The sequence below is a fragment of the Scomber scombrus genome, chromosome 13, assembly GCF_963691925.1.
Source record: "Scomber scombrus chromosome 13, fScoSco1.1, whole genome shotgun sequence".
In the NCBI taxonomy this organism is placed as follows: domain Eukaryota; kingdom Metazoa; phylum Chordata; class Actinopteri; order Scombriformes; family Scombridae; genus Scomber; species Scomber scombrus.
In genome coordinates this window covers 9,009,761-9,023,833 of record NC_084982.1, presented here as the reverse complement: position 1 = coordinate 9,023,833, position 14,073 = coordinate 9,009,761, and the positions used below count along the sequence as shown (strand labels likewise).

At 41.5% G+C, this 14,073-nt stretch overlaps 2 protein-coding genes across 2 annotated transcripts; one reads left to right on the top strand and one right to left on the bottom strand.

Moving 5' to 3' along the window:
- Nucleotides 1–1,146: 1,146 nt before the first annotated feature.
- On the bottom strand, nucleotides 1,147–4,092 carry zic5 (zic family member 5 (odd-paired homolog, Drosophila)). The gene is made up of 2 exons (XM_062431801.1): nucleotides 3,027–4,092; nucleotides 1,147–1,586 (listed from the first exon to the last, which is right to left on the bottom strand). Exons 1-2 carry the CDS (start codon nucleotides 4,066–4,068, stop codon nucleotides 1,147–1,149), a joined length of 1,482 nt encoding a protein of 493 aa, XP_062287785.1. The 5' UTR covers nucleotides 4,069–4,092.
- A 5,502-nt stretch (nucleotides 4,093–9,594) lies between these two features.
- Nucleotides 9,595–12,639, top strand: zic2a (zic family member 2 (odd-paired homolog, Drosophila), a). The gene is given in 4 exon segments (XM_062431741.1): nucleotides 9,595–10,531; nucleotides 10,534–10,566; nucleotides 11,758–11,921; nucleotides 12,242–12,639. Coding segments are annotated over 4 exon segments (1,329 nt in total). The 3' UTR covers nucleotides 12,437–12,639.
- Nucleotides 12,640–14,073: the final 1,434 nt, after the last annotated feature.

Here is a 14,073-nt window from a genome sequence, read left to right as displayed (position 1 = left end):
GAGCCTATTCAAGTAAATGTTTTCTTCTTTTACAGAACACAATTTCAAATAAAAATTTTAAAAAATTGAACATAAAAAGTTAAAAGAAACATCAGCAGGGTACTACGCATCACCAAAACTGGTATTATTTTTCTTTGGTGTTTCTGTAATTCCAGTACAACATTGATACCAGCAAATAAATTACAATGTACAAAACAACATTTTTTTTTCGTAATTAAAACTACACAACATTCACAAGCATCAGTACAATTACATATATACAAATCCTACAGGGTCAAAGCCTGTCAGTGTAGACATTTAGGGTCTCAAGGGACTTACTCGTACTCTTTAACGAGCATAACACTTGTGTATTTTTGCATAAAATATAGTCTTAAATAGTTCTTAAATATTACAAAATTCCATCCAAACACATGTATTGTAAAAATCTGAAAAGGTAAAATGAGAACCCTTAAGACACTCAGATGTTGGCCGCCTCATTTTTTTTCTTCATCTTCTTCCTGGTTTATCAAAGTTTCTGTACCACATCTTAGAGAAATCACATGAAATGATAATAATAATAATAAAAAAAAGCCTTATCTATTTCTGTCCACTACATATTTGATGCCACTGGTGTTGTTATAAGCGTTTGTTTTCCTCGGAATGTCTGGAATATGACAGTGATTGATTACAGGCCGGTTATTAAACTGCAAGGGGATGATGGGAGGTCACAAGAAAGATGCCATTTCAGCACACCAGTTGAGTCTTAAGACATGCAGTTAATTAAACCCTGCATATTGCTCTTGTAAAAAATAAAAAAAAAGTTATTAAAAAAGATTTTAGTGAGAAATGGGCTCACGTTCATATTTTTTATCTTCTCAAATAAGAAGCAATTTTAACTTTCAGTCTAGCCTCAGAGTTAAATATTTTGACAGATCGATCTACATTTTTAGGAAAGGTCAGGGCCCACCACAGAGACATTTCTTCCTCTTGTTATTACAACCACATCGCATCCACCATATATGGGAATTAGCTGCGTTGAGCACAGTCGTTTAGTAGCCTAATACCACAATGAAAACATCTGATCAATATTCCACGGATTTACACACTTAATAACGGGTCAACGAGATGACAAGTTTGACAGTCAGTCACGTGCGTATACGCGGGGCATCAGAGCATTGTCCTTGGGTCTGAATTTCTGAAAGAGTCCTCGTCGTCTGAATCTGACGTTGGCACATCGCTGGAAGGGGTATGGAGGTGGTTGGGCCCTCCGCTCCCCTGGCACACATACCACTCGTTGAGATTGGTGACCTGAGGGGAGAGGTTCGCCGAGCGGTTCCTGTGCGCCTCGGAGTTGGGCGAAAGAGGATCTCCGAGAGGGTTTGTGGAGGAAATGTAGGTGACGTTGGTGGAAGGGGGCGGCGGGGACTTGCAGTGCACTTTCATGTGCTTCCGCAGTGAACTCGGGTGCGTGTAGGATTTGTCACAGCCGCGGACCTTGCAGTAGTAAGGCTTGTCACTGGTGTGGACGTGAGAGTGCTTCTTCCGGTCACTGCTGTTGGCGAATTTTCTGTCACAGCCGTCAAACTCGCACTTGAAGGGTTTCTCTCCTTTTTGGATAAATGAGAAAGACATACAGTGTGTGTCAGGTGCAATAATGTCATTGTAATGAAAGAGTCCCTTTACGGGGGGTATATACTTCTTCTTTTTCTTTTTTTTTTTTACACACACTTATGGCAAGATTTTATTAATTCCCCACATCATCATGCATCTTTCATATGGTCCCCTCTCTCACAACTCATTCAACCACGTTATCTTAACAACTTAAATACAACACGAGGGTGATTTCTCATGAACTGCTTGGTGTATCAGTCTGCACTTCTCCACTGGGGCTTCCTCTACGGCAGAGCTCATTCACTACTCCAGCCTCTACTACTCCACACCCACTTGTCCACAGCATTTCCCTGTGTGAACACGTGTAACATGCCTTAAGGCCTTCTGGTTACATGTTTGTGTGTATGTGGGGAGAGGGGGCACTCTGGAGACCACCAGGAGCCGTGTATGTACCATAGTAGACTGTGGTTATAATCACATACACACATACAGTGTCACACTCAAATTAAAAACGTGCAGGTGTATTTTCTTTTTTCAAATATCTAAACCTATATAAATGTAAATGCATATATATGGATTGGAGTATAGTTCCCAAGTGACACACGTAATCTGGACTTTAAATGTAATATTCATGGAGATTTCTTTTCTTTTTTTTATGTTGTCTCTGGGGATTTTTGCATCATTCAGTGATGTGAAGAGGCCTACTCTATAGCATGAGGCCAACATTAAACTCTTTCATGGCCAAAACACGACCCTCTATTAGAGCATTAACAACACAAACAGCCCTCTAAAGGGGAGTCAGGAGATCTTAACGCAGCTGAAAGTTATTCTGCCATCACTCACAGTCGTAAACTTTAACCACTGTGCAGCTTTGAGCAACGTTTCATCAAGACGTGTTTTTGTGTTTTGATGATATGTTCTTTCTCTGCATACAGCAGTACAGGATTTGTGGCATATAGCTCATATTTCTATATGGCCAATGATAAACAAATACCTACAATTATAAATCTGGTACATAATATGATATCGTGCATGCCATGCATTGACTGGTCCCTATATAAACTGAGTGTTTTTTGCGTAAACGTCCTACGCCTGGGGATAATTACATTTACGCCTGTTCCAGCGCTGTCCTGTATGTACGTAAGCACGTTTTACAAATCATATGCCCTAATCCCTTCACGCCTACTACAGGCGTCTCGGCGAGTAAAAAAGTTTATATTTAAGAAAGGAAATGAAACACGTTTGCCCACTTTGTGAATGCGTCACCGAATAAAAACTTTTTGCTTGCTTGTGCGCGCAATTACGCACGGTCGTGTCGATCTGTTTAGGACGTGAATAGTAAAACAAGGTCGCCTCGACAGATTCTAATGCTCTGCGATCAAGTGATATTGTTCACTTTGCGGTCTGCAAGTTTTACATAATTTAGATCTACTGACCTGTGTGAGTCCTCTTGTGAATCTTCAAATTCTCCGATCGAGCGAACACTTTTCCACATCCCGGGAAAGGACACGGGAAGGGCTTTTCTCCCGTATGAACTCGGATGTGATTTATCAGTTTGTACTTCGCTTTGAAAGCTTTTCCTTCCCGTGGACATTCCTCCCAAAAACAGACGTGGGAGCTCTGCTCCGGTCCCCCGACATGCTCCACCGTGACGTGATTGACCAGTTCGTGCATTGTGCTGTAAGTTTTAGAGCAGGGCTTTTTTTGATTTTGCTCTTGGTCAATCCATTTGCAGATTAGCTCTTGCTTTATGGGCTGCCGCATGTATCTTAAAAACGCCCCAGCCGCTCCGTGAGGAGCAGAAGCGATGTTCACATTAAGGTTCATGGAGTTGTAGCTGTGGAGAGAGGAGGGTCCATAGTGCTCTGGCCTGTGCCCGAAGTGCTCTGGCCTGCCGTAGATGTCCCCCGGTATACCCAGGCGCATCTGTCCATTGAGGGCATGGTGATGGGCACCTGGGGACCCTTGGTCGTGAAGTCCAGTGAAAAGTGAATGGGCCCCACTTTCCGTGTGCCCATAAGCACCTGTTGGGGAGATGAACATGCCATGGTGATGAGGGGAGGAGGCGGAACTATGCTGGTCGCCAAGTGCATGCATAGCAGAGGCTGAGAGTTCTCTCCTGAGGATGAAGTCCCTGCTGCTTGAGTAGCCTGAGTGGGGGTGAGCCACGGGGAAACCAACTGTGGTCTGAGCAGAAGTGAAAGATGCCGCGGTCTGGGCTTCGTGATGGCTCTGAATGTGCTGAGATGGGCTAAGTTTGAGAGCATTTGTCTGTGCCATGTGCTCTGGTCCAAATGGAGTGAGTGCCACTCCGGGGTCGTTGCCCAGCTCCCCAGGGTGGAGGTGGGCATGGTGGGAGAGAGGGTGATGCCCCCCTAGCCCCGGGAAGCCTGTCATATTCTGATGAGGAAGGGGTTGAGTCGCTGCCAAATCCGCTAATCTTATCGCCGGATTCCTCTTGCTTAAAGGGGGTTCCATAACTACACTGACAAGTCCATCCGCACTCACCGCAATTGTTTTTCACCACACCACGTTCTCTAAAACATTAGGAAAATATGTATATAAGGGGTCTATAAGTTCTTTTGTCCGGCTTCTAACTCTGCTTGCTCCTTTTCCCACTCTGTCCTCAAGCGATTGGCAGAACATACAACAGTTGGAGGACACAGTGGGGAATACAGTTTAGAAATGGCACTGCGGGTATTGGACGGATTTCGGTGACTGGCAGTTAGGAGAACGAAGCGATTGGCTGTCGTTCAGCGCAGGGGCTCAGCAGGGTTCCGCCCCCTCACTCTCTTTATCGCTGTTGACTCCAAAAAGTTGTACTCACAAAGTTACCAGCGGATCTGTTTGTGCGACGTTCTGTTTACTGGTGCTGGTGCATGTGGATGACCGAAATGTCAGTTTATGTGACAAGTGCAGCCTAGTTTATCGCTGGTTTGATTAGTCCAAGTATATTTATTTCATAGCGATGTATAATGCCGCAATTAATAGGAAAAGGCTGCTGCTGCTGCTGCTGGTGGATGAATTTGTGTGACTAGTGTAAAAGATGTAACCAATGAATAGAGGTGTAAATAGACAACAGTGATAGTGCAAAGTTGATTTATTCAGTATTTAGATCAATAATTAGAGTTATCAGGAAACGGTAGCAACTCTCACAATGAAATACAATACATGCAATGATTTGTCATGAAAATATAAAATGATAAGCGCACACTGGAAATATATTTTAAAAAACATCCTACAGAAATACAAATAAATAAAACACAACAAAAACACCCGATGAGTAGTTTGCATTTGCCAGATTAAATATGTGTTCATTTTAACCCTATTCTTCCCTTGCATTTACTCAGTTATGTGGATATGATTCATTATATGTTGTAGTAAATAATGAGACTAATGCAGCTAAATTCAAAGATGCTTTGAATTGAGTTTTGGGCAGCTCAGGCTGTCATCCCAATTACAGTAGCTATAGGATGAAGTTTGGAAAACCAATTTTTTAAAAGTCTTAAATTTGTATTTATTTAGACATTTTACATAATGCCTTAATAATATATATATATATTTAAAACTCATTGAAACGATTTGAGTCTTGGCTTTAATATATTAGAAGTTAAGGCAGACCTTTTAATGAGTTATACGTGCAACAGCAAACTAATACAAGAGTAATACCTTATACCTGTAATAACAATACTTAAATAATAAATCAATACATTGCCAATAATATTAGTAACAGCTTTTATTTCAGTGAGTGTCTTGGATTTTACCCCAAACGTTAAATCATTATTTACCAACTTTATGATCTTATAGTTAAGGTTAGCAGACAATTAAAACTGTATTTAGATTCATTTCAAATACCGCCATTTGGATAGTCCCCGCTGACAGCAGGACGTGTATCTGTCATTGATATGTCTTCATTCAGACACTTCTACAATGTATGTGTGATAGGTATCCTCAAATTACAAATCATACTGTGTCCACCCTGTTCTGCAAAGTTGATCTAACTTGGTCAGAAACTGTCCCTAAAAAATTTAAAAAAATTAAAAAAGATTCAAGCTCATAATGAGTGAGCCTGCAGCACTTTTTCCTCTTCATCAACATGTTTTATAATTGATTTTCCTCGTGTTAGTGAAAGAAGGGTGTGTATATTATGGGCCTGTTGCACGTGCATGACTGATTGATGATAAGCAGCAGCTGAAGAGAAAGCTGTGAATAAAGACTTTTTACTTTAAAGCTCATAAAAAGGGATAACTATGGTGCTGTAGTCCTAAGAAAATACAACTCAATACATAAATACATCAAAGTGAATCACTTTCACATTTAAACACTTTTTTTTCTCCACTTCAGGTGTTGAGGCAATGATTTCGTGTCAGTTCATCAGAAGCTGTCATAATTCATTTTCACTCGTGCAGTAACTCTGTGGCATATTTGAATGCTTTTGTGAATTTATTTATTTTAATGTACTTTAAAAAAAATTATGAACCCTTGCTCGTATGCTTGCAATGTTATATGGAGGATGATATAAATGAAAATAAATAAAATATGCCCTTCTCCAATGAGAGCGTCTGGAAACTCCATAAAACACAGAAGAGCAGCGTTGTTTATGATATGTTTAAGGACCCCTGCTTCATACACATTAAAGCAAAGGACCACGTTAAAAGGAGCCTCCATGCTTACACCGCAGAAATGGATATCAAGAATTATATTCATATACATTGTATAAATATCATACCCGTGCCTTTTTTCTTGGCCACAGTGTTGCACATAGCTGCCGAATTTCCCACATTTATCATATTTTTAAACTTCATTTGGATGCAAATTGATTTACGTCCCATAAAATTCTTAATTGATATGAAACAACAAAGAGGAAGCTCCAGTTTGAACTTTCTTGAAGGAATGGGTTAATTTTTATTGACTTATAGCGTCCAAACTAAAACTGTCGATATCTCAGAAGGGTAGAGGGGGACGTCTTAAAACTCTCTCTCTCTCTCTCTCTCTCTCTCTCTCTCTCTCTCTCTCTCTCTCTCTCTCTCTCTCTCTCTCTCTCTGCTCTTTCTCTGTCTCTCTCTCTCGCTCTCTCTCTCTCTCTCTCTCTCTCTCTCTCTCTCTCTTCTAACTGCCCCTCTCTTTAAAACAAAGACGCTTTGTCATAAACAGGGTTATTTTACCAAAAGGAGTCAAGAGGGCAACATATGTGGTCTTAACGGGTCATAGGTCAAACATCCATGAAACACAAGGTCACGGAAACCACACAAGTAACCTTCCAGTGAGTCAACATATTGATATTGTCAGATAACAGAGAGAGTAGAAGTACGCCTTTGGCCCCCTTTTTAACACACAGGCTGAGCGCACTTATGTGATCAAGACTCCTGACTTTACTGTTGATGCTACTTTTTGGCCGCTCATATTGAGTAATATTTCATGTGATGTATTTTTTATATCTGAATTTGTATTGCTGCTCCAAAAAAACCTGTTGATATACTGCTCTTTGGGGGATTTTCAATAGGCTAGACCCTCTTTTCTTCTCTAAGCAGAAGGGAAAACTCGCAGCCATGTGCCTTTGGTCGATTGATTTTTTTTTCTTTCTTCCTTTTTAATTTTCTTTCGCTTTTTTCTCTATCTGGGGAAGGTTTTGTGGTTTTTCACAGAAATAAAGAACTTCTTATAGGGGTCGGCAGACGTGACTTTGAACTTGGATCAGCTCCTGCGTTTCCTGTGGTGCGGGCTGAAATAGACTTGGAAGAATGGCACACAACGCTCAGCCTGTCCCACTCTGAGCAAAGAGAGACACAATTTCAAAAGTTTTTTAAACGTTTCCCTCGCCTTCCACCATGATTTGTCGCGTAGAGAGCACCGAGAGAAGAGAGGTGTGCTTGTATGATGGAACCGGAATGCTTGTTGGATTTTTGATGTGGTGAAAATGTAAGTAAACTTCCTTTGACTTATACTCGAATGAGCAGCTGTAGTGTATGGGGCCTGCGTGTCCCTGTTTGAACGCAGATTCAGTGCAAGCTTGGGATGGAAAGTTGCCAGTAAATGAGCCAAATCCTTGTTTAAAAAAAATGTGACTTCCCTCTATCAGTTGTGTGTGTGTGTTACTGTATGGGAACCAAAGAGGAAATCCCATACAGAAAATATAATGCAAAAAACAACAACAATGGCTGTAGCCTGTAGTTTTCTTGAGGGCATCATTTTAGGAGCTAAGACACTACACACCCATGCTCATAGAAAACACACACAACACCCTGGTCCAATATCTACTGAAAAACCTTTACTGCTACTTTATTATTATGAGTTCAGGAGAGGCTCGACCCCCACAGGTCACCAATGGTTAACTCTGATCTAAGCGCAGCGCACCACCATAACATGTTCCTTAATTGGTGTGGTGAATGTGAGAACCACGAGGAAGCAGAACCGACAACATATGGAACCTTTAAACTAACCAACAACAACCACTGGCGTTTGCCAGTGTGGGCACGGGGGCACCACTACAGGCCCAGTTGTGATTCTACAACCAGTGGAAAAAAAACACTGGACTCCACATGGAGCCACACAGACTTTTTTCATCTGTGGAGAATTACGTGGCCGAAGCGTCAGATTTGTAAGGAATCTATAAACGATATTTACTAGTAGACTGATATTTATATGTCACCATTTAAGAGCCATAAGTGTGGCTTTGAATGTAGCTTTTTATTTTATTTGCACCAACAAAAGAAGAGGGGTTACAGCAGTATATTGAATCTATACAAAAACGTTTAGTTTTGTATTATTACATTAATACTTTTTTATCATAATTTTCTGCCAAGGAAACTTGATGCGCCCTCAGTATTTTTGGTAGACTTTGGGTGTTAATTAATTCATTATTCAGTATGATAATTAACTGCAGATGTCTGGAAATAATTTTTCTCCATATCTGCGGTTATACTGACATGCGTGCGGAGCGTTTTGCGTGAATAGACAGTGCCATTTTAGGTGCCATGGTCAACTATTAGCCTTATTTTTCATAGCAGGGCTCCGTGTAGGTTCATATTGAGGCGTGATCATTTGTACAAAAATAAATAAATAAAAATAAAAGTGCAATAGTCAGCTTCACAAATCGTTTGCATTATATGTAGATTAGGCACATGACCAATTTTCCAATTTGATTACATTTTAAAAAAATAAAAAAATCTACCATCTTCAATAGTATAATTCCTCATCAAATGTCATATTTTCATATTTTCTACATAGGCCTATACAACTCGGCACCTACGGAATCCCAAACAAACAAACAAAAAAACACGCATGTTCTCCTCTCTCTTGTCGTGATCCTTTTCGCCTGTATACCCCCCAAATCTTCTCCTAAAAGTAGGCGGTAATTATTAGTGGAAAATGGCGTTGCACTATTAAGTCGCCAAAGCGCTACCTGCTATTGGAGGGGCACCTGGGATTGATGAGGCGCAGTGGCCAATGAGACTGCGAGGAATGAATGAACGGGCTCCAGTTAAAGGGGGCGGAAGAGGAGGTAGAGCCAGTCCACGGAGAAACAAGGACCCTCCGCAATAAACACAGGCAAGCCAGAGCAACATATACATGCCCAATCGGAACAGCGATTTTTTGAGATGCTCCAACTACTCGCTATGTGTGTGTGCAGAGGACACATAGTAAGATAATTATTTAATTCTTCGTGCGCATTTGTAACGCAACCAACTGTCGCGGCCAAGAAGACAGGACACGAGGAAACTCTCCACTTTGTTACGTTTGGATTTTTTGACACACAAGTTAAGTAGAAGTAAATTCAGTGTGCGATAAGCCGAGCTGATTTGTTATTTTTTATTTTTTACTCATGAGCGGAGCAGCGTTTTGAATCACGTCTGATATGGTGTATCTAAGGTTGGAAGTTGAATCGTTCGGTGCCAGCATCACCATTTGATTTTTTTTTCTTTCTTTTTTTTAAATTGAACTTATTCGCAGTGTAGCTCGTAGCCCTGCGCTGATTTTTAAAGAAAGAAATCGCATTTTGTAATTATGTTATTGGATGCTGGTCACCAGTTTCCCGGACTGGGAGTGGGCTCATTTGCCAGGCATCACTCAGCGAGCGAGATGCAGGAGAGAGACTTGAGTTTGGCACAAAATAGCTTTGTAGACTCCGCACACATGGGTGCATTTAAGCTGAACCACGATCTCTCTCCGGGACAGAGCTCTGCCTTCTCCACCCAGGCGCCGGGTTACCCCGCTGCGGCTCTGGGGGCTCACGCCGCCCATGTCACGTCGTATGCAAGCTCTCCTTTCAACTCCACCAGGGACTTTCTCTTTCGTAGTCGGGGTTTTGGTGAATCCTCACCGGCGAGCAGCCAACATACTATTTTTGGCCCCACGACGGGATCCCTTCATCACTCCCACACAGACACTCAAGGCCACATTCTATTCCCCGGGATCCATGATCAACATGGGTCCCACGGATCCCCAAATGTCCTGAATGGGCAAATGAGGCTCGGACTACCGGGAGAAGTATTCGGACGGTCCGACCAGTACCACCAGGTATCCAGCCCAAGGACCGACCCGTACTCCGCGGCGCAGCTCCACAACCAATACGGCTCCATGAATATGAACATGGGGATGAACATGGCAGCCCACCACCACCCCGGTGCCTTTTTCCGCTACATGAGGCAGCAGTGCATCAAACAGGAGCTCATCTGCAAGTGGATCGACCCCGAGCAGCTCAGCAACCCAAAAAAGTGTTGCAACAAAACTTTTAGCACCATGCACGAGTTGGTCACGCACGTCTCAGTGGAGCATGTCGGTGGACCGGAGCAGTCCAACCACATCTGTTTCTGGGAGGATTGCCCCCGGGAGAGCAAACCGTTCAAAGCGAAATACAAACTGGTGAATCACATTCGGGTGCACACCGGCGAGAAACCTTTTCCTTGTCCGTTCCCAGGCTGTGGAAAGGTCTTCGCACGGTCGGAAACTTGAAGATACACAAGCGAACACACACAGGTAATTATAACAATGCTGTGATTGCTTTTTTTGTTGATTTTGTTCCCATAGCAAGATTTATGTGTATTTTTATACCTTACATATGCGCTCGTGTCGGTGTTGTAAATAATGCGCCTTCGCCAAGAGCAAAAACAAATTCTGATCTAATTATCAGAGGCTATTTTAAGCACCTAAAGTAGATAGTATTCGCAGACAGAGTCACAGTAGATTTAGGACTACATCCAGGTGAGACTCAGAGAGAGGCACTAGTTTAAAATAGCGAAATTATTCACTTCTCCATTTTACGGCCACATTTCTCCCAGTGTAATATATTTCTCAACGTGTAGACAACTATATTTCACGGGGTCTGTCCATGTTTTATTGTTTGGGGTCAACTTGAAAAAAAATGGGTCAAAGGGGAGTGTGGTAGCGCGTTGCGTGCATCAGAGCAGCTAGGCTGGTAGTAAATCGTATCAATTGGTTTAATGTAGTCTGTTCACTATGCTGTGTTGTTTCTATTCACATCTTCTCTCCCATAGATTTGTTTCACTTTGGCCTCGGGGAAATTCTTACTATTATAATTCTTGATCGATTTGTTATTTGTGTTTGTTTGGGGGGGTGGGTGGGGGGGTTGTGATGTAGTTGAGCCGAGGACAGCAGCAGCAGTAGTAGTAGTTGTGCGTAAGGGGACGTTATTTAGTTTTCTCATGTGTCTCTTTTGATAGGAGCTAAGGTGCTAGACAGGGGCCATTACCAGCTTTTCACATTTGGACTTATTTTCTTGGGAAATACATTGTGGTGCGACGCCATGAAATTGGTCAGGTGCTAATTAGATTTTTATTGTCTCCAAGCAAATGGTGTGCCTTCTGTAGGCCTACTGAGGACGGCCTTGCCTACCCCCCACCACCCTCTCCCACCCCCTCCAATCACTATGCGCATTATTTAGGCTAAATAAGATGAAGCAGCTCCCCCCCACACCTCATTTTAGAATAAGCTTTAAACTTTGAATATCACAGTTGGGGTTGTAATATTTCAGGGTTATTTTTAATTGTCATTGTTGTGATTTTACAGACACACTGTGCGCCCCAACTTTTGAATTTGAATTGTGCGCATCTGCAAAGATCCTTGTTGTTACAATGAGCCCGAGGCATTTCTCAGTAATAAAAAAAATGTCTGACTGTCTTTCTTTTCTTTCTTTTTTTGTCCCTCCAGGAGAGAAGCCGTTCCAGTGTGAGTTTGAAGGGTGCGACAGACGGTTTGCAAACAGCAGCGACCGAAAGAAACACATGCATGTTCACACGTCGGACAAGCCTTATCTCTGCAAAATGTGTGACAAGTCCTACACACACCCCAGCTCTCTACGAAAACACATGAAGGTAAATACCTGGTGGCAGGAAGTGTGTGTGCTTGAGGTAGTGACAAACTGAATGCCTGTGTGTGTGTGTGTGTGTGTGTGTGTGTGTGTGTGTGTGTGTGTGTGTGTGTGTGTGTGTGTGTGTGTGTGTGTGAGCGAGCCAGGCCTACATACTGTTTGTTTATTATCAACACACATTACATTATTTACATGATTATTGTTAAGTGACTGTGGTTTTGGATGTTGAGTCATTTATCCCACATCATAAATCCTCAGGCTCTTTTTTTTATTATAAAGTGTGTGTCATATTCTAAATACTACTCTTTCCTATATTTTTCCTAGGTCCATGAAGCCGCCCCACCACCATCAGACTCATCACCAGCAGCCAGCTCCGGTTATGAATCCTCTACGCCTCCAGGGCTGGTGTCTCCCACCACCGAGACCCAAAGCAACACCACCCTGTCTCCAGCCTCAGCTGTGCACAACACCACCAGCCACAGTGGCCTATCCTCCAATTTCAGTGAATGGTATGTTTAGGACTCAGCTGAAATGAAGCAACACACACTCATTTCACAGCACTGGACCATCCAGCAGGAGATTGGGACACGTGCACATAAGAGGCACACAAATATTTGTTTATTTTTGATTTTATTATTTTTGATCTGCCAGGGAAGATGACAATTACCAACAGAGGAAAATATGTATAATAGTCTAAGTGTATTTCATATTGTAAATAATTACTAAAAGCCCACTTTCCCATTGGTTGTGATAGTTTGTCAGTCTTTGGTGTATAGATGTTTCTTCAATGGTAGCTATTTCTCTAACTGGACTTTTAGTGCACATATAACGATAAAATTGTACTATAATGTTGAATATTGTGATCCTAAGGCAAATTGATTGTACTATACTAAACATCTATGAACTGGAAAGAGTGCCAAAGTTAACATTTAACTCAAACAGACCACAATATTATGCTTGTGAATGTATATTTTAGTTTGCTGGACTTAACTTGTGATGTTTTGTGCTTTGCAAGTTTGAATTGTGAAATACTATCTGGAAGATTGTGAGGAAAAATAAACGTTGTGCCGTTCGGTTTTCTGTAACTACACCCTTCCTTTTGTAAATATCAACTGCCATATTTATCCATTTGTAATTAAATTATGGTATTTACTTGCTACAGATGAAACAGTATTTATAAAGAATGTTTCTTTACTATAAATATGTACAATTATGAGCTAAACATGGGCAGTTGTTTCGTTAATGTGCTTTTGTTCAAAGTTTTAAGAGGTGTTTTCTTCCTTATTGTGATAAAAATTTTACTGCATACAAATATAATAAAAGGTGTTGCAAGTGCTAAGTATTTCCTTTGCTTTTTTGTGCTTTGCATTTGGTTAGCTGCATGCTCAGTAGTAAATTGCATGTTTAGCAGGGTATTAGTCTGTTTCTGGATGAATCAGCCATTTCTAAGGAACGTTTATGACATACCAGACTTTAAAATTTACTCCCCAACTCTTCATTAATTCTTCTTGCTCTCAGTTCTGGTCCTTAAAGACATTTATGGTGTTTTACCTCAAACTTTGCAAAGCATGTTTCCAGGCCTTAAACAGTGTCTCTGTTGTTGCTGTTAAGCTAAATAAGAAATGTGGTTTGAAGTGGAGTGTATATAAGACATTTCTATTTGATAAACTATACCTATAAGAAGGAGTTGGACTTTCACTATAGTTCAAATAATCTGGATTAGAGTTTAAAAATCTAATTTAAATAAGAAAAACTCAATATTTTCAGTTTGCACACTCAGCACAGTCAGTGTGCCTGCTATGCTGCTCACTGAGGGGAAAACAGAAGTTTTTCCTCTTTCATATGTCATATCTTATCACTACATTTGCCCAGGTCATTTACTATGTGTTTAAAAGAAAACACAGCCATAAATGCAACCCCTCCCCCCACTAGTTGGACACTTCCCCGCACCGGAGCTGGTGCAGAAACAGTCTTGAACTTGAACTTGACTCAGCTTAGTGATCTAGCCTGTGAGAGCTGTCTACTTCTCCGTGCTCCAGCTGCAGTCCGTTATAAGGAGATGGAAATGTCTCTGTAGTTCTGCTATTCATTTAGATGCTCTTAAATACCGCTTCATGTGTGTGTGTGTGTTTTAATTTGACGTGGCGCTGTGAGTA

What these genes read in the sequence shown, in the direction of transcription:
- zic5 (XM_062431801.1), bottom strand. Translation starts at nt 4,068, where the DNA reads ATGGAACCCCCTTTAAGCAAGAGGAATCCGGCGATAAGATTAGCGGAT. An exon ending in TCACAAGAGGACTCACACAG is followed by an intron (nt 1,587 to 3,026) that starts GTCAGTAGATCT and finishes TTATCCAAAAAG; the next exon opens with GAGAGAAACCCTTCAAGTGC.